At 39.9% G+C, this 21,128-nt stretch overlaps 1 protein-coding gene across 4 annotated transcripts; it reads right to left on the bottom strand.

The window, feature by feature from the left end:
* Nucleotides 1-624: 624 nt before the first annotated feature.
* Nucleotides 625-21,068, bottom strand: ap1g1 (adaptor related protein complex 1 subunit gamma 1). Of its 4 annotated transcripts, none has more exons than XM_034116075.1 (24): nt 20,975-21,068; nt 15,321-15,524; nt 15,093-15,217; nt 14,723-14,864; nt 14,458-14,554; nt 13,051-13,127; nt 12,618-12,626; nt 10,786-10,881; nt 10,336-10,416; nt 10,152-10,250; nt 10,014-10,069; nt 9,804-9,917; nt 9,563-9,703; nt 8,769-8,823; nt 8,487-8,609; nt 8,278-8,367; nt 7,645-7,769; nt 7,441-7,545; nt 7,190-7,331; nt 6,800-6,923; nt 6,493-6,597; nt 6,146-6,306; nt 5,274-5,372; nt 625-5,138 (listed from the first exon to the last, which is right to left on the bottom strand). In XM_034116075.1, the coding sequence occupies exons 2-24, from the start codon at nt 15,519-15,521 to the stop codon at nt 5,037-5,039; spliced, it is 2,469 nt and encodes an 822-aa protein (XP_033971966.1). In that variant the 5' UTR covers nt 15,522-15,524; nt 20,975-21,068; the 3' UTR covers nt 625-5,036. The 4 variants fall into 4 exon arrangements, with proteins under 4 accessions (XP_033971966.1, XP_033971968.1, XP_033971967.1 ...); XM_034116077.1 differs by having other exon boundaries at nt 625-5,132; XM_034116076.1 differs by having other exon boundaries at nt 20,971-21,064.
* Between the last annotated feature and the right edge of the window lie 60 nt (nt 21,069-21,128).

Here is a 21,128-nt window from a genome sequence, read left to right as displayed (position 1 = left end):
GCACGTACACTGAATTAAGTGAACTGGAAGAGGTTTCCTGCAATTTGTCTGTACTTAAAATCTAGTTAATTTAGCTTTAATAATTTAATTTATGTTTTTATTACATGGTTTATATGCCTACAGTATAATGTGAAAGAAAAGGATAATCTGTTTCTATATTTATGTTAATGTTATGATACATAATAGCCTGGTCTAATCAATAACTGTAACCTATAGGGGTGAGAGGAGTTTTCTTTATTGAATAGCCTACATATCAGAATAATGAATTTCAAAGACTAAATAAACCTATTAATTTGAACTGGGAAATTTAGCAAACTGTAATTATTATCTTCAACAAAATGTACGAACACTGAGCATACCGGTTCTTTTGATTTGTAATGGTCTATAAAACCTAAACATTTTAAGAGATGGCTGCATTGGCATAAATGGCACAGCAAAACATAAATGTATTCTAATAACCCATTCCTTAATAATAATTAAAAAAAACTTAATAAGCCCAGCACTAAATTAAATAGATCAGACAGCTATGGTCCACCCTGAAACCAAGAAAACAAACTGGTTTTTGTATTTGACTTTTTATTCGCTTGATCATTTTCTCCAACCCAAAGACAAGAATACACAGCATAAATTGAAAATATCCCATTTAATAGTTTACAACTTTTCATCTTTAATCATCATTTCATACTTTCAGTCTGACATACACACTCACCTTGAAGCCATGGAACTGAGATTCAGTTCAACATGTCAACGTTGACTGAAAGAAGTGAACCTCATGCCTTCACCCTCCCCCAACAAATCAGACACCATATTGTTTTACAGTCAGGACAGGCCGGGGGAGTAACAAACAGATTTTGTTTTCAAAATACAATGGATGCACTTTTTTTGATTCAACAGGGAAAGTGAACATGGGTGGCAATACAGATGCTCTCCCAAGCCCTTTACACAGATTAAGCCATAAAAAAAATTAGGTATCCAATTATCCAAATGACGGATGTGCATTTTCATCATTCTTAAAAACAATAACAGCATTGTGAGCACTATTTGAACAACTTCCTATTGTACATGTTAGTACTGACCCATGAATCTGGTGTGACAGACTTTATAATTCAAACTTTTCTTGCATTTCAAAAAAGAGTCTCAGGTCAAGTGTAGAAATGACGTTATTTACACTGGTTTTCACATGCAGCTCAGAAGCTGAAAGTTGAAATTGCAGCCAAAAATCATGTCCTATCTAGATAAAAGACATGTCGCAGGCTATCACGCTCTTATCAAGCATGATTATTTTCTCTGTTTCGCAATCATTCACACACTCACACACACACACACACACACACTGATCACACCGCTGATGGGTATTTGTTTCCGTTTCTTTTCTTCCTTTTGAGTTACAATTGTCCAAAGCACTTATGTTGGGTTCATTATTTCCATTTGTACATTTAGAAACTGCATGGATTTACGGTATCATTGAAAGAGCTGATCAGATGTGATTAACATGGATACATACTTGTTGAAGAAGACAATACAAACAACACCAACCAAAACATTCAGGATTAGATGTATGAAACTTCATTTTCCATCTGTTTTGCACAGCTCCCCCTTGTGGTTTTTAGCTTGTAGCACAGGCTTGTTTTGGGGCTGGTAAAGCAGCACACTAATAACACAAAATCAAAAAGGTAGTAACATTAAAACAACAATCCATTGCCTTCCTCTCTCATGTCATGATTAACCGCCATGTGAAGTTGAATTTAAAATAAGGGCTCAGACATGATGCGTTACAGCTCCTCCTGCAGTGAGTACAAAGAAAAACTGAAAGGTCTGTCACACAGAAGCAAATAACATCAGCGAGACGAGAAGAGAGTAATACAAAAAAGCCATGAGAAAGCCAGGTACTGTTCAGACCCAGACATGGAAAGGACACTGCTGCTCCAACATACACATCTGAAACCACTTAGCATATAATACAACTTCAACCAGCTCCTTTTCAGACAAAACTCGTGAATTGAAATCTGACCAAACTGGGGAAAATAAATCACAGTGAGGTTAGAATTCTCCTAGAGTGGCATTATTGAAACAAAATGCTTTTAGAAAAAGTGCTGGACATGGCAGACAACAAGGTTACCAGGCAACCACGACAGCTTTCATGCCAGAACCACAGGGCATCAGTTCACAAAATATTTTGTAGGTCGAGGGGAGTTTGATAGTTGGACTAGTCAAGAGTGCAGAACACTAAACACATTAGACCCAAAGAAAGAGTTACATCGAGACAAGAAACCTTCTCCTCTTCTCAGGAGGGTGCGGATACAGGAGGCGTTTAGGGGGAGGGAAGCAGATGAAGAAAGGTGCCACTTCTGCTGCTGTGCAACACTGTGCTTAGGTTTCTCAGTAGTACAGTACATCATTCAGACAACATCTGTTACGATAGATCTTCCCTCATTTCAATATCCAATAGAACCCCGACAAACAGCCTCCCATCTTTGTAAAAGAAGTAAAGATGACACATCCGATCATGAATGAAGTAGGAAGAATTGTAAATCAAATGCAGCTCAATTGCATCCTTTTAAGGTTCTTTTTGTACATATATGCATACAATTATACTTCCTAGCTAATCTTCATGTGGGTTTTATTTAATTTGATCGGCTTTTGTTTGTTTTACAACTATATACAATGTACAGGCAGCAGATCATATATCTTTTACAATGAGAGTGTGATGATACAGGGAAGTCTTTATAGACTAATGGTGACTAGATTAATTTAGACAATATACATTGTGAATAATTGGTAATTTTAGAAAATGGTATCTAAAAAAAAATGATGAAAGATAGTACAAGAGACAAAATTGTAAAAGCCCTCAATATATACAGAAAAAAAGCCAATATAGCATTTGTCAACAGAAAAACTGAAATAATTTCCTCCATATACACATATCATAGCTCAAAAATATTTCCAAAGCTAATAGTCTCTCTGATTTGGTCACAGACGTAAGGAGATAGTGAAGCATAGTGAAAAGAAGTATACAGCCTGATTGAACATCTGAGGATCTCAACACAGCATCGCAGGGCTGCTGGTCTGAAGTAATGACATGAATAACTAACATTAGTTTCTCATGCAGATGCTCCCCTTGATTGCAATGTATGACTAAACAAAGCTGTCAACCCAATACAACTGAAAGTAATCAGAAAGAGATAACATTGTGAGGTATTAAGGTTACTGTCCACGACAGCATGGTCAGAATTCTGATTTGAAGACGAGAGTCACCACAGAACGACCCGTCACAGTACCTCTCCAAGTGATGCAAACTCACACTTCGACATGTGTCTGACGGGGGACCTTAATGATTTTACACTTCAGTACTTTATACTGGTTTACAAACACTTTGATGGCAGCCTATCAAATGTTTACATCTATTTAGCTGCCATAATCTTTGAGGTTTGCTTTGTTTTAGGATTTTTATCAATATCATCCAACAGGCATTTCTAATGGAAAGTCTGCCACAGTATAGCAATCAAGATTGTGTAGCTATAATTACGTTTTTTTGACAAATAGACATCAAGGTAGTCCAATATAAGTTGGTGACTGATTATAACCTAATTATGAGACAAAGAAGTGAAAAGGTTTAACTTATTATATGAGGTGATTCAAAATCAAAATCATCAAGACCATTTCCCTCAGATCGAAAACACGATCAGCGCACAAGCGGACTTACAAACGAAGCTCATACAGAACTCAATAGTTCAGGGGCTTTTATCTAGCCAAGTCAGAAAGGCACATCACTTTGATATCAGGCATAAATAATTAAGTCAAATTACTGCAGAAATAAAACATACTTCACAAAAATAGTGCCATTAAGATGAACATCCCTAAAGAAGACAGCCATGAGAAAGAAGACATGAGGGGGGGAAAAGCATTCAGTGCATGTAACTACATTCATAACAGGCTTCATTTACATGTATGTGCATGGTGACTAAGCTCAACCAGGAGAAAACACATCTGAAATGTATCGGAAGAGACAAACGCAGGACAAGTTTATACGCAGATTTTAAACACAAAATGCGATCAGCTTATCTTCAGATACATTTCAGATCTGGATGAAATCCATCCTAATGAATAAACCTCCCCAAACTATGCAAAGCAATTAACCGTAGGATTTATTATACAGATCTTTAACTAAAAGCTACAGATGAGATGATTTCAGGAGAGCCGTGTGGGAAAAACTGGAGCATGTTCTCTGAAAAACCAGCCGCAGGTGATCAAAGTGGGCATGTTGGATGTGTTTATGCTCTTATCATTGTGACAAAACCAATGTAGACTGCTTCCTATAGAAACATAGGATAAAGACGCCTACTACCAGAACCTGAAGTTCCCCTCCGAGCTCGAGTCAGGTGTGATGTGATCCTACAAATGCTCAAACATGCTTTAAGCAAATTAATGTAATTCAAAATGAATACAACTCTCTGACAAGTTATATCACTGATGGTGCGGAGAGGAGTTACAACTGCACTAAGTAGACCTTTCAAAGCGTTTTCTGCTGCCATCATATATACTGAAAGGAAAGCCAATCATAAATACCAATGGAGCAAAATGCTTCAACTGCATTGGAGCTAAATTATAAATTAAAACTATGGTTACTGCAGTGCTCAAAGTGGACAACGTGTTTTCTCTACAGTGACTTGAGAGGAGAAGTGTGCCACAGTAAATGGTGTGCATGTGTGCTTTTGTGTGTGGTAATGCTTTTGGGCGGAGGGTGTATTACTACACAAAAGACATCATGGAAACCAATTAAGAAAGAAAAAAAGAGAAAGTTCAGTGATTGATATGTTTTCCCAATTAATCTGGTGATGTCAATAGTCAATAGGGTCTTCGTAACATCTGTATCTCTCTCCTGTGTTAGATGCTCTGCCGTTTCCCATGCAACTGGAGGGCAGCTGACTGCAGTGACGTCACAGGAGGGTCCGTCGGAAGAAAGGAGGGAGGTGAAAGAAAAATCTTTTTCATAGTTCCCTTGGTGGGGGGCTTTTAGGGGCAACAGAAGCAGCTCATCACTGCCAGGACTGAGGGGGGAAGTTATTAACCTCAGCCAGGTCTTGCACAGGCGAGCCTTTGAGGGTATACGTCAGCTTGATCCGCATTCGTAGCTGTTGCTGAAATGTGGTGAGGGGGATCATGTTTATAAAATTTCTTGCAAATCATTTGACACTGCACTTGTCTTAAACGTATGCTAAATGTTCTTCAAAAGGACAACAAATGAACCAAACTAAAAAGCAGGACAAACTCACCTTCTGTGGGTTGAGCACTCTGATGACCTGTGTGACAGTTCCCTGGTTGAGTGCTGGGACAACGTTACTGCTAGGGGAGAGGAGCTGCAGCTGGAATGTCTGACAAACAAATACGAGACATTATGTTAGATGAAAATATCATGACACCCATGGAGAAATGGACTCTTACAGGAGCATAAGGAGGGGTGCTCACAGTGCGCATACGTGTGTCTATGTGAGGGCTGGGCGATATAAAGAAAAAAATGTATTTTACCAAATACCTCAATATCGAACATGCTAAATTATCTAAACCCTCTACAGCCAGGAGACAAATGCTGTCAGAAAAAATATATGGTATCAACATGGTCTGTCAGACGATGGATCACTCATTTTATCATCATTCAGCATTTTATTGCATTAGCACCTTCTGTCCACTGTGGTACAACAAACACTATTTTGTCCGGTAAATTAAGAAAAAATGAAACCACTTTACGGTAATGCAGGAAAAGACGACACTTAAGATATAACGATATCCAAAATCTTATTAAAACATTGATTGACAGCGACCAAAAGTGGTGAGCTTAAATTATTCAATTATGTAAATGATGAAATTGGAAGGATTAAGCGAAATAAACTGTTTCTGATTATCTATCATGGCTGCCAGATCTCACCAACAAACACATCTCAAGCTGATCTTTCTCTCTAGACAAACAGACTCAGGGTGGTGCTGTTGCCAAATGTGGGATTTGTAGAATGATTTTGAATGTTTTATAAATTTCATGTGTCTTATTTAAAACAACTTAATCTGGTGTAAATTCTACACTTCACCATTATGCATTTGAGCGTTTTTAAATGCAGCCACTTAACATCAATGTCACAATGTGCCCGCTTACCTTTGGTACTGCAGCCTGAAAAACAAACTCTGTCATGTCCGCATCTGCCGAGTTGGAAGCATGGATGGTGATGACGGCGACATTTGGATTGGGATTAGCTCTCTCAAATGTGAAGTCTATTTTTAGGCCGTTCTTGTTGTATGCCGTCATCGGAGGAATAGCTGTGTGGAGATTTCAGAGAAACAGACCATCAAGAGATGTAGAAATACAAAATCTAACATTTCAATGGACGTTTTATGGCAATCCAAGGAAAGAAACACACAAAAAGTGATTTTATACACAAGGACAAAAGCACAGACTTCCATCTAATTGGGAGCAGATGGGGAAGGGGGGTAACAGACTCTCACCTGCAGTTGCTATGTCATTAAACAGGGGCTGAGAGGTGAGGCCGTCCAGGAGGAAAGAGGGTTGGGAGGAGGGAACAGAAGGAGCAGGAGCTGGGGTTGGGCCACCTGGAGAGTGGGGACATCCACACACATGGGTTTTGGTTCACTTTTTCATACCAAAAGTAGACAGTGTCAGCACTAAGTCACTGCTGAAACGGAGCAGGCACATGTTGGACATCACATTCACCCTGGTAGCAAACCCACATTCATACCAGGTCCTTGCTTTAATCTGAAATGGGCAACATCAAGCTCAAACAGAGAATCCTACCACTTAGTGAGAGGTCGCCCAGGAGGTCCAGCAGCTCTCCTCCAGCTGAGGCAGGCTTGGTGGGCATGGTGGTCTGGATCACTGGCACATCATTACCACCCAGCAGGTCTAATAAATCATTAGCCTGAAGAACAAAACAAACATGTCAACATCATTAAATACCTGCAGTATCTATGTTTACTCTATAACAAATAATGTATCATTATCAATAGACTTGCATTCATTATTTTCAAATTTCATCTAAACCATTTAAAAAGATTTACTGTCAAATTACTTGTTTTTTTTGTTTGCCAAAAACAGCTCGTGGTTAAAGTATTCTGTTAATTCCAAACAAAGAAGTGTATGGTCCTTAATATTTCCCCAAAATAAGGTATTTAAAACTGCCCTCACCTGATTGGCTGGCTGGGTGACAGGTGGTAGATGTTTCGTTTCCACAACAGAGGGCTCAGTCTCCCCGTTTGTCTGCACAATCTCTGTGGGGCCATTAGTAGCAGTTTTCTCCATAATGGGCATTCGCTCGAGGAGAGCTGGCCTGAAGTCAGGGAAAAGGCAAAGAGTAAGCAGAGAGAAAAACTGGAGAATAATCCTTATCTACTGCACTATATTGGATCTGTGAGAATGTGGTAGTAATGCAGTTTTACCTCATGTGGTCGTATTTCTTGAAAAGAGCGTTGTACTCCACAGCTCGCTGCTGTAGCTCCACATCGATGCTACTGCCATATATTGAGACCACCTTCTTGATCCGGCTGAAATAAAAATAAAATGTGAAAGGTTAGAAAAGGGGAAAAGTAGCATGTGAACTTTTTTTACCTTAGCACCCAAATGTCTAAGAGGCCATTACTCACTTAACACTGCTGAAGCGAGTAGACAGCTTCATGATGGCGGTGAGGGAGTAACCCCGAGTCACAGGTGTAGACAGGTTGGACACCAGGAGGCCTTCCAGCACATCCAGGACCTCATCCTCAGTCACCTTTCATCAAAAGGAAGAGAAGAAAGGAACATCTGGTGACCTAGTGTTTGAAGTTCCTGCATAGTTTGGTCTTTAATATGTGCGCGTATGTGTTTTTGTGTCTATGTGAGGGCTGGGCAATCCAAATATTCCAATATATTTGACCAAATACCTCAAAATCAATATTGTGACAATATTGTTGATAATTATCTTAACTCCATACAGTCAGGAGAAAAATGCTGTCAGAAAAAATATATGGTATCAACATGGTCCATCAGACGATGGATCACTCATTTTATCATCATACAGCATTTTATTGCATTAGCACCTCTGTGGTACAACAAACACACTTTTGTCCGGTAAATGAAATCACTTTACTATAATGCAGGAAAGTATGACACTTAAGATATTGAAAATCGTACACAATATCTAGTCTCATATCACAACATTGGTTAAATATCCTAGTCCATGTGTGTGTGTGTGTGTGTGTGTGTGTACGTGTTAGACCAGGATTCTCTCTCTCGTGTACCTGGATGGGCTCCTCCTCCTCACACTGTCCGGACACGAGCAGGTCTCCGTACTCCCCTATGCACCAAGACGCCACCTGCACCAGAGGTTGCTACAGAACACACAGAAACATGATTACACTCTGCTGCGCTCTTAAGCTAGTGTGTCTGTATGAATCAAAGACAGAGATGTAACCAAATCTAATCATAACCCAAACAAAGATGCACTGACCTGTGAGATGTCGTCCAGCAGTGCTTTGTAGAGTCTCTGCACTGTGTAGGCATGCATCTCCACGCTGTTGGTGATGAGCTGGATGAGGTTGGGAACAGAATCGTCTCGCACGTAGCTCCCTGCCTGTAAGGGTTACCACAAATGTCGTGATGAACAATGCTAAAAGATGTCTAATACCAGTTTTTATGAGGTACTCAAGGTAATACTTATTATTATTATCCATGCTGAGAATCAAATTACAAACAACAATCAAAGGCATTAAAGTGTGTGTGTAATACGTACTGTTGTCAGGACTCTCATAATGGTGTCTATGTGCCATCTTTTCGAAGGGGCATACCTGTAACACAAATTAAACCATAATTAGTCCCAGCAAAGCACTGAAGAATAATCCTGAACATGCTAAATTATCAAAACTCTCTACAGACAGGAGACAAAAGCTGTCAGAAAAAAATAAATGGTATCATCATGGTCTGTCAGACGATGGATCACTCATTTTATCATCATTCAGCATCGCATCTTTTCTTGGCCCTTGACGATGTCTATTTCAATCAATGTACGAGAGACATACGATTTGTTTTCATTCTACGACTGCAGCCAAGGTCACAATGGATGTGAACCCAATTATGACAAAGCAGCTGAGCACAGGTTTGTGTGGTGAAGTCTGTGGGTGTTTCTCAATCACGAGTACGCTTGCTTGGTAGCACATGTCTGCCGAGCATCTTGCTTCAGAAGCGAGTCAAGAATACTTCCTGGCATTCGGAAAACGAAGTGTGGAACACGCTAGCAAGTGTGCAGGTGTGCGTCATATGAGAGGCCCCGCCTTACATCTTCCGCCACAGATTTGGGGAAATTGGTCCGTGCGCAAAGCATTGTGGGGATTTTAAGACCGCGGAGTCTACTCATGTGCAGAATCGATATTTCTCCAAACGGAGTACGCCGGGCTCGGTAGATTTCCAAGTATGTTGGAGATTGGAACAGTACTTCGGCGGCACTCGATGACGTAGTATGCTTGAAATAGTGGCTCTGAAGCAGCTTTACTCGCGATTGAGAAACACCCACTGTGTCAGTGTCCGTACTTCTCTGCAGCTAGAAAGACTCCTGATGCGCAGTCTGCTTTGAATTCCGGGTCACAGGAGTCCAGGAAGTAGAGCAGCTCCTTCATCATGCCCCTGATGTTGTTCCCGTTCACCAGAGCAAAGCTCAGCTCCATTGCACGTCTACACAACAATGAAAAGTAGACAAAGGTCAGAAACAACAAGGCTAAATATGAATACAAATGGAATTGTAAATGAAGTAATGGGTGGACTTGAGACTCACCTCTTGATGGATACATCCAGGTCTTTTAAACAATCCACAATGGTGCTCCGATGCCTCTGCACTGCATTGTGGTCCGTCTGTACCGTCTTTAATAGAGATGTCAATGCCACGTATCTGGAAGGACAATATCATTAAAATGTAACCGGAGTGAATAAAGGCTTTTTGGAGGACTCGATGTACAAGGTCAGCTTCTGAAAGCACATGAATTACCTTATATTTTTGTCATTGTTAAGAAGGAAGCGACCAAGTATGTTAATGGCCAAGACCTGGAAGACAAAAGGCATTTAGGCAAAAGAAAAGTCTATTTTATGCTCATTTGAAGCTTTCCTTTATATGAATTTCACTCACCCTCAGTCCACTTTCCGACTTGATGTCCATTATGGTCAGTACAGTCTCGTAGAGAATCGCATTGCCTACATTTTTACTCGTCTCTGTGTTCGTTGCAACCTGTCAATACAAACACCACACATTGTCAAGAGAACACTCTCTCTAGGAAGCTTTTGGCCCAAAACAGATGATGTGTAATCCTAACCTGTGCAAGAATGTCATTCATTGCTTCACTGGAGTCATCATCACCCTTGCCTAAAATCCGCAGTAGTCTCAATATCCGCACCTAAGGGGGAAAAAAACAGTACAATCCTGTCAGTTCAATTGCCAAATGTAATTCACTTTATTGATCCCCCAAAAGGTATATTCTGGTCTCACAAGCACAACTCGCCTGTTTAAAATGTAGGTGTGCGATTATACAATTCAATAAACTGCTAAATCCCTGTTTATTAAAAATGTATCCCCACCAATATAAGGACATTTTTAGCACTTTCGATGATAAAACAGATTAAAACATTCCTTTCATTTACTCTGATACTTCTGAGGGAGGCCTTATCACAAGTTCTGATCATGGTTGCTCATGGTATGGCACAAGCATCAAGCCAATCCAACAGTCTACAGCTCAGGGTACTTGTCTGAAGAAAGAAAGGTTTACCTGCAGGAAAGGGTCGCTTATTCCTGACACATCATGCTCAGGAGAGTATCCCGACATGATGAGGTTCTTCAGGATTCTCACCAACTGTGGAACCAGCTACAAAAGACAACAGAAAGGAAAGGTATCACAGTAGTTTTTAAAAAAGTCGATCAGATTTTTTTCTTTTCAACATATAACATTGTCTTAATTAACTTTTAAAGTGATTAGTTTGTGATTGATAGCGGCAGCCAGTCATATGTAGAGCAAAGGGTTTAAAATGTTTGCCTTTTTAGGTAGAATAATAATGTTGAGTCTACATTTTTTTTGTATCTCTACAAGTCAAGGTTAGGTGATTTAATAGCCACATGTTTGAGGTTATTAAATCAAAACATTCATAGTAAAAACAAATAGGTTAGAAGATTTCAAGTCTCTTATGGCGCATTTCCACTGCAGGGCCTCGCACGGCTTAGTACGGTATAGTTAGGCCTTGGTAGGCCAGGCTCACTTTATGCTGCGTTTCCATTACAGTTTAGGAACTGGGGTAGTAACTATAGTAACGCAGTGTAGGCGGAGCCGTGACGTCATCTTCAATGCGAAACACAAAACCAACATCAGCTGTTAGCTGTTAGCCCTCAGAGCTCACAGCTCCTAATATCTGTTCAGAAACTAGACAAAAGTTAAACAAGTACAAACCACAGACTGCCTGTGTCATGGCGAATACAGTCGCTGGTTTATTTATGTCTGTATAGGCCGTTGTTGTGAGTGTGGACGGTCGGGGCATATACTGCATTAGCTTAGCCGATCTCCATTTAGAAAACACGCATTTTAAAAGGTTTTTCGCCTGCCGTCTGTCTGCAGACTTGTCAAAGCATTAATTCATGGTTTTTACTAACCGGTATCAGTATGTTGTTACTTCGGCATCATTTTGAAACGTGCATTACAATTAAATCACGGTCAAATATGTTCATTTTGTTGTAGTTGCCAGCGATTCTCTCTCTAGTTTAGCATACTCAGCCCGGTTGTTGGCCCGGGAAGAACCTCGATTTTGGAGAGCCAGAAAACTGTGAAAAAGTACCCGCTAGCCGGAACTACGCCTAGTGGAAACGCAACCAAAAACGGGCCCGGCACGGCACGCTCCGCGCTGTAGTGGAAATGCGCCATTAGTAAACAAAGGTATATTTAAAACTAGATTTTGATTCAATGCAGACAAAAACTAAATTATATAGAAAACATCCCGTCAGTTTTATGTTCTGCCCTTTGTAAAAGGATTTCAAAATGCAACTTAAGAAAAGCGCTATGGGAAACAGATTGCTGGTTTATTAAGCTTTAAATCTGAATATTATGCTTCTTGTGACAAAACTTTCTCGACTGGATTATTTTGGAACACTAATGATAATATATTTCATCCTCTAGTGTGAGTAAGACGACAAACAAGCAACCCAAAATGCCAAAGTGGTGACTTAAAGACATTTTCTGACACGACAAATAGGCTATACTCTAACAGTGACACAGATACAGTGGAAATCATCTGTTTCTGGTGAAAACACCTGTGGCAATCATGTGAAAACACACCACCCAATTGCTTTCAAAACAGTGATCAAATGAGTTGCATATTAGGTTCAAATGACACTGAAAATAATAGTGGGAAATGTATCCGACAAATGGACCATAAGATTATTTTATAATATTCAAAACACTGACATAGTATAATGATCACTTTACAAATTGGAAATTCAAATTATAAATTAAAACACAACATGAAATTACTCAACACAAATTAGGTTACGTCTGAGTGTGAGGGGTGATTACTATTCACAGCATGCACCAGCTATGAGATCAGAATGTACTCTTACCTTCTCATTCTAACACAATGCAGGAATTGTAACAAAGACAAATGACAGAAAAAATATGAGGTAGATGTTAGGGAGGGGAAACTGGAAATCATTCACTTTCAGAGAGCTTAAAATAATGTTAAGATCATGAGCATGAGGGGTGGTGCTTCTGGCACAGTTTTACACCTAGAGGAGGAAAGGGGACAGCAGCAGTTGAGATACAAGAGGAAAAGACAGTGGTAGGAGATCAAAGATTGAGACATACTTTGAATGTAGAGAAAAAAACCTGGAGCGCGAACCAAGCCTCACAAGTTTAACATGTTTCTTATTAAGCTTAGCTAGACCAAAAGGAAATGTGTGCGTGCGCAAAAGGAGAATGAAATGTGACGTGAGCTTAAGACGAATGCATACATTTCTAGTCTGTTATCCGTTGGGTAAGATCATCTGTTAATACCTTTCTGAAGTGGGACAGCATGTCAGGACTTCTTTCACACATCTCAGTCAGGAGGACAACTGATGTATGGAGAACACCTGGGGAATAGACAGAGTTAGAAAAACATGTTAAACATCACCCATTTTCTTCTGGGTATTCCAACATAAAAACCCAAGGGATCATGTTGGTGGGTGCCACAGTGTTAGGTCAATAAGAAACAAAAATGATACGATAGGGCCAGCTTTAGAAGTTAGTTGTGAGAGAAGTAGAAGTAGTTGGAAGGTGTATAAGTTTCTAGTTGATGTGTTGTGACAAAACTTTGGCCAGGTTCAACTTTGTTGCAGGAGCCCTCCGCCTTGGCAACCCTGCTGAGTCAATGCAGTGTTCTCATTGAAATGAGTGAGCATGCTCCAGTACTGCCACTCAGTGCTTTTATCGGTCTGAACACAGGCGTGATGACAACAATATAGTCCGTCTTAAACAACGTCTACGTACTGTGTGCCCATATCAGTCAAGAGGTAATCTGCCATGCTGCGATTAAGATTTGACTTCCACACATTACAAATCATGTACCAGGCTTTTTTTTTCGTGTATCAAGATCCATGCTAACAAATTGCACAGCAGCCAAGATGTCAAAAAGTATGATGTACTAGCATACATATGATTAACCGCCGGGGACATCAGGTGGCAGCACCATAAATCTTAAATATCTCACACAGGCACACACATCATTTGCCAGTGACCTGATCTGAATGTTACAAGGTTGAAAACTCATCATCAGCTCTGAAGCCACAGATCCCACTCATAAATATGTTTTAAACTCATAGCGGCTGTTTGACATTTTCTAAGTAGAAAATTCTGTTATTTATTTCTAAATGTAATCCACATCATTGGTTTGTGTTTTAGTATAAAAGTGAATGCACATTATATAAACGTATGATACGTGGTCTAGTTGAAATATACATCTTTACAAATCCAACATTTTGATGGATTATCAGTTTGTATTTGGCAATTTAGCTTGGTACATGTGTGTATCTCATGGCCATGTCACACCATCCTGCATGTGAAGTAGAGACACGATTGATCTACACAATAAGCTAAAGAAATGCTTCTAAAGAAATCTACTGCATTGCCACACGATGTCAAAGAAGTGATTTCAGTACCATTACAAAAGACATTTTCCTGTGACATACTGTACTGAATCTCTTCCCTAAGTGGGGTACACATCAGCCCCAGAGTGTATGACAGACTCATTAATCCCCCTCTCCTCTGCAAAGGACACCACAGAAAGGACATGAGCTGTCCAGGTGTCCTGAGCAAAGCACCTTGAGTGAGTGGCAGGGAAAAGGACAGCGTCTGTATTCCTGTCGGACAGGCACATTTCCTCACTGGCCAGAAACTGCATCCTGACAAACCGTTCACACTTACCATGGTTTTTCTCGCTCAGCAGGTTTTTTGTGGCTGGAAGGAACATTTCCATCAGTTCTGGAACCTTCCTGATGACGTGAACCGCACACAACGCCGCCTGGGAACAAATATTTAGACACAAGACACTCAATGAGGAAAAAGGCAAACATGGGACACACGGTTTCACTCTTTTTAGCATACATGTCCACACAGTTATTGTAGAATAGTGGACCACAGAGTTTAACAGTTTAAGTATTCATACACACATGCCAACAATGACGCTTACTTTTTTCCTCAAGTACGAGTTGGATGTTTTGAGCAGCTTCTCTACCTCCCCGGCCAGATCGCGACACATTTCTGAGGAACCCATGCAGCCCAAAGTGCACAGAGCCAGGCCCTGGACGTATTGTGTGCTGTGATTCAAGTCACTGTGTGGAGAGAAGAGATGATAAATGAGCCATGGACACAAAGAAATAAAGATAAAAAGATTATTGTTTATGACGGGTCCAGCAGCCGGTAAGGAGGATTGTGGGGTTTGTAAATTGCATTCACCTTATGATTTAAAACACAGGTTATGAATTGTATCTCAAATTACTTTTGCATTGCTAAAAAACATGTTTAGGAGCAAAATATTAAAATATATTTACTTCACTTACTTCTTAATGCAATTTGTCATTAGTAGGTGGACATCCTGCCTCTCGTCCAACAGCAGCATAGCTCCCAAATAACCTATTCGTTTGTCGGTGAACTTCTGGGACGCGATCAGCTTCAGGCACTCCAGCTGGAAATCAAGTCATCATGTTACAACACATTCCACAGGAATAAGCTTCCTCCATTAATGTTTGCCCATCGCCCAGTCATCCTCGTTCCATCAGTCAACATACCTGCCCAAAGTGTGCCGGGTAGCCCAACATGTGCATATAAAGTAGCTTTGCCACATTTCTGCAACGGTATGTATTGTCTTCCTCTCTGAAGGACGAGCGGATAGCAGCGCACTCTTTCTGGATCATCTCGCGCTCCTCTGCCTGGGTCCTTGCTGTCCGGATAGTCCGGATCAGCTCCCGCAGTCTGATCGGAGCTGGCATTCTCTGGGAAACAACAAGATACAGGTTGGCACATTGCATTAGGGTTGGCACTAAACCACAACAAAACGGATAAGCTACACAAACAGGGAAAATTACTATCTTTTTGATTGCGGACCAATTGTAAATGTCACGGTCATTAAGTGGTTGCTGTGGATGTAAATATACACAGTATCTGGTTAACAGCAGAATCCAGATTTATCCCAAATTCAGTATTTCTTATGTGTGCATGTAGACTGTTCCAAGTTAAAATAAAAAAATCGAAGTGTCCTTTGGAAAACAACCCAACTCCTAAAAACACCAAAAGCAAACGATTTGATTAGCATTTGTTATTGGAGGCAAACATAACTATTCCTTTTAGAGCTGAAATTCTAAATAGTATTCAAAGTGCAGAGGAAAGGCGAGTGGCAGCTGAAATTACATTCCCTCGTGGAAAACTTCTGAGAGCACACAAGCCTTAGGCCACAGGAGGAGCGTTAAATATTTATATGTACATGCTCAGTTGTGAGAATAAATTATATCGTGTTTACAGTATATGGACCAACACCCAAAAATTACCATTTAAAAAAAAAAAAAAATAGATCCAATATTCACTGAGCATACTTCTTTAAAACAGGCCTCATAGTCAAGGTGATCACATGACTGAAAGCTGTCCTGTTACAATGCTGTTTTACCAAGTAATATCTAAGAAACTCGTGTCACAGAATTGAAGTTAAACAAACTCTCTGATGGCGCAGGGCGTGCCGGTTTTTCTATAAAAGGGAGTATATCAGCAATTCTTAAGTAGCCTACCAAGACAAGAAACTAAGAGGCAGGATATGCATAAAACATTTGGAATACTGATACAGAATATTATAAATCTGTGGTTTATATGATGATATCGATATCTTCAAACTCCCAGTGGAGAAGGAAGAACACTTATTTAGATCCGCTTTGGATTTTTTCTATCCCTCGTGCTTGATTTTTCAATTCTAATCCAACTTTCATGAATGATGGTCACTTATAAAAGAGGTACATTTTGTCTCTAAAATCATGAAGACTGTCTTGCAGTACTTCATTCATTTGACTAATGAGTTATTCTGCTGTTGGGTGGGTATTGGTTTTCAATGTTAGGTTTTTTAATATTCATTTTGTTTTGTTTTTCTAACCCTCAGGATTAAAAACGTGCCAATCATTTTTGGAAATGCTTTTTTGAACAACAAAACCTGGAACACTTTCAAAGGTGAGATTAGACACTTTATAAACTCCCGCTGATTTCCCCCCCAAGGTCTTAAATGGCAGTTTAACACTAAATACATCTTTGTGTTGTGGCTCTTTCAGTTATAAATAACACTGGTTCATATTAAGCATTTGTGTTATCCAGAAAGCTAGCTGCTATTGTTCTGAGCGGCGCCTAGCAGCAAGACTTATGGAAATCTTACTAGATCCTGAGCTGGATAGTTGCCAGAGAGCTTTACATGGAAAATCAACACCAGCACCTGTTCCCAGCTGACACCAACTCAAAAAAAAGAAATCACTTGAGCATGTATAGATTAAGGATACTGTGAAAAATGTTGCTTTAAATCGACCAGACATTAACTTTAAATGTGTCTCAGAAATACGTGTCCCTGCCTCTTTAAAGACTTGTATAATATGGGAGATTACAACAGTTTTATCTGCATTAGAAAAAAATCACTTTACCTTTGTATTTACATTAACTCTCGCTGCTGAGATTAAATGAAAAATGTGTAACTATGCCAGTTCACTAAGGGAAATAAGGATCCAGACATAATCGGGAATGAGAGCATCTTTTGTTACATGAGGTGGTGGTTTGTAGAGAATCTAAGAACTCACTGTGATCAAAGAGGAATGGGGTGGGTGGTCAGGAAAGGCCACACTTTCATAAAGTCAAGGATCTACTCTCCGTCTTAACACCATTTAAATTACCTGAGCTGAAAGGGCCTAGTGTTGGGCCCCATAAATAATGACTCCTTCCTCATGCTGTGCTTATAATCAAATGAGTACAGGTTAAAGAAGGTAAATCCAGCCTCTGCTGAGAGCTGAAGAAATTACAATACCTCTTTCTTGCAGTACATTCAGTAATTCTTATTATAAATAATTACCATTTTTATTCATATCATCACCATTTCTTGAAAATGGAACAGCGCAATTAGTTTGAAAGAAAACAATTAGGAGGGATTGAGCACATTGAGGTGGATTAAAGACTCAGTATTTGGGCAGCTATAGCTCCTCAGGTTCACTCACCAAGGTCAGATTTAGTCAAAGACAGACACAAAGGCAACTGTGCTGCTGTGAAGCCATATCACAGATTTAGGTGGTGTTCACAAACAGTGTACCTGCAGATATCTGGCCTGTGTGACAAGGACAAAAGATGCAGGTCCACCCCCTGCGCCAAAAGGTTAATGAAAAAAACACAATAGGATTCTAGGTATTTTAAGCAAGGCATCCTATGTCTATTCACCCAAGAGCTTTAAATGTCTTTAAACCAACAACCTTACTAATGCTATCGTTCATCAACACCTCTTGCTTTTACGGGTGTACTTTTCATTTTCTGTGAAATGTTCACAACAAGCTTTTACTCTCATGAGAGTGGGGGAGCCAGCCCAGATTAGCTTTTCACAGCCTGACAACCAGCAACAAACAAAAAGCATGCCACACCTCTCTTGTTCCACAGGGAGCAATCAACCTGCAGTCTGAGACATCCTACCAGTAGAAGCATTAAATAATGGAACACAGTTTTACATTAGATCATTGAACACACCATGAGGCCTTGAAAGGGAAAGCACAGATTCAATCAATATCCACTACAACCCTTTTTGTTGGGAGAGTTGCATAGTTAAGCTATACTAAAAGATCATCAGACAGATCAAACATGAAGAAAATACAGAGCCACCACTGGGGAAAGGCTTTTCCCCACTCAATTTGCCAAGCTGTTGAAAAATGTACTTTGTCTCTTTCTCACTGTAGTGCTCCCCATTATATGTTTCATTTGTGTCCACTTGATTGTCTCCTCCATGATTTCCTGTTTGTGTTTTTATCATGTTCTGTTGCCTATTAGCGTTTTCTTTTTTTTAACAAATTGTACGGTGTCCTTGGGTGTCATGAAAGGCGCCTAAAAATAAAATGTATTGTTATTTATTCTCGCGCTGTGCCCAACTATGATGCAAATAAAATACTATCAAAGGAGACAACTCTATTACTTATCATAACACAAACTATAAGTGATTATCTGTTCAGAGAACAACAATGTGCACAGTCAAACATTGTGTCCTGTGCCTTTGTGGAGAATAAGAAGTGTATTCGATAGTCAAAATATTATGGCCCATGTGTCACATGTAAACATTTTCTGTCACCCACCAAAACAGAGTCTGATGTTTACACTGATGTGCAAATGTTAGTAAGCTTGTATACAACACTGTTTGCAGCCCTCTCACCTTCCTCCTACTGAAGTCCACTACGACATATACATTACAATTCTGTCAAAAACACAAGTCAGTAGAAACAGTCGAGAGTCTGAGCTTAATATTAACTAGGCCTATTTGGTAAACATGAGAATGAATAACTAAACCGGGAGAGGCACTGCAGTAGCTCAACCAACAGGATCATCATGGAATTCAAATGAATGTGTGCAAACGAGGCTTCAAGTCTTTAACCAGAGGCATCATTTCGCTACTCTACTAAGCAGTTGCTGTAGAGGCTCAGTTAACATATACCAATAGTCATTTATTTGCAGTTAGGTTGCAAACTAGCAACCTGACAAGGCTTGTAAAGATATAAAATCTAATGCTGCAAAACCACTACTAATGCTACCTCCTGCATTACTTTCGACTTCACTGATTTTGTGGATCTGCTGTTACTATATGGGAGTAAAGAATAGAAGAAGTATCTGTATCGAGTAATGTGTTAACCAGAAAGTGCAAAGAACTCTTCTGATGTCAAGAGAATATATATTTTAACGCAGGAGCTATTTTCCATTCAGTCAGTGTACGAAAGTCTGATTTGTAAACACCGTGGTAATACTTCATAACTGCTGTTGAATAAAGCTCCACTTCATGCACCTGCTCGGGTACTTATTTTGCCAAAAAGTTACTCACCACATGGCTGTTGGCAGAGTAAAAGGTTATGTTTTAATTAAAGTCGTTGCTGTCTTGTTTCAGGCAGTCGTCATTTTATTACACTGACTTATTAAACATCACAAAGGACACATTTGGATTCTGTTCAATCCTGGCTTTTTCTTCACCAGTTTTATATTAGACACCGGTTTCCTGTAAAACAGTTTGTTCATAACATGGAGCTAGTTTCTATTTAACGGCACTTTTTTCCTTCTTCTACAGATATCATAAAGGGATGTGACAGAAAAGTAAAAGGTATCACCCAAACTGTACGTCATGCTCATTTGATAACTTCCTACTTACAGCTGACTTCCTTACCGTTAACCCACACATTGCTTTCAATGAAAATAGTCTTCCTAAGATGACGTATAGGAAATATTAAAATGTGTGTTATCTTAATGTTACTGTGTTCAAGAAATACGTTGTCGACATCAAGAAGCAAACTTGTGAAACTAGAGTAAAAAGGAGTCCACGTCCTTAACATGCTAAGCTAACTATCGTTAGCTTCATGGAAATGTAAATGAAACGTCACATTATTGGTGAAATGTTTACAAAATGGTCAAAGGTTAGAAACGCCTAATACAATTACAAACATTTAAGGAAAACGTACAGTGTGTATTGCCACTTTTGCGGATACAAATTACACCTGCCAAAAGTCTGCTAACAACAAGCTACCATTGGTATTTTTCAATGAAAGAGCAGCATATCAGGTTGACACCACAGCAGTAGCTTCACCTTGGCTGACATGATTTTGTAAAATTAAAGTTTATATTAACAGCATTAGCACAAATTGTCGAACTAAAACGATAGGCCATTTACAGGCTGGGCATGACACCTGCATCTGGCCGACGATTGATCAGGACATGATGCAGTTTTAGGCCTTCTTGGAGCATTTGGATTATCAGGCTAGCGCCTCCACGGTGGCGTTAGCTAGCTACCTGACGACTCGTTTGCTTCCCTGTTACCTAGTCCGAATATTGTCTAAACTACATGGCACATTGTAAGGAACCTTCTAGGTGGTTCTCTATATAAATATGAAACTTAGAGTTGGCATAACATGTTGTCACGATGATTATGACTTGGTGGAAAGCCACTCCACGTAAATGGCTATTGAGCTCCACATCCCTAGCCCAGCAGGTAGTTAGCACGGCTATGAGACTTTAAGCATGCTAGCTAAGTTAGCCGCTGACAGGCACAACCCCGGTGTACTGAGGGCTGCGACTTCCTATGCAGCGACACAGTGAGAGTTGTCAACGTAGATACAAGCAAACCCCTGACAGTTATTCACACGTAAAGACATTTTCATACATTCCTGCCGATAAATTATTATTAGAACATACTCACTAGCCGTAATGATGCCAGAAAATAGCTGGAATCGTCTCTATTAGCAATGGAGGGAGGAACACACTAGACATGCAAAATGGTGGCTACTCCAGCCTCAGCACATCTACCGCAGGCGGAGGGTTACACTGACATATCCCAGAGGTTGGAGAAAGAA

The sequence above is a fragment of the Trematomus bernacchii genome, unplaced genomic scaffold, assembly GCF_902827165.1.
Source record: "Trematomus bernacchii unplaced genomic scaffold, fTreBer1.1, whole genome shotgun sequence".
NCBI classification, from domain to species: domain Eukaryota; kingdom Metazoa; phylum Chordata; class Actinopteri; order Perciformes; family Nototheniidae; genus Trematomus; species Trematomus bernacchii.
This window is presented reverse-complemented; position numbering and strand designations above follow the sequence as displayed.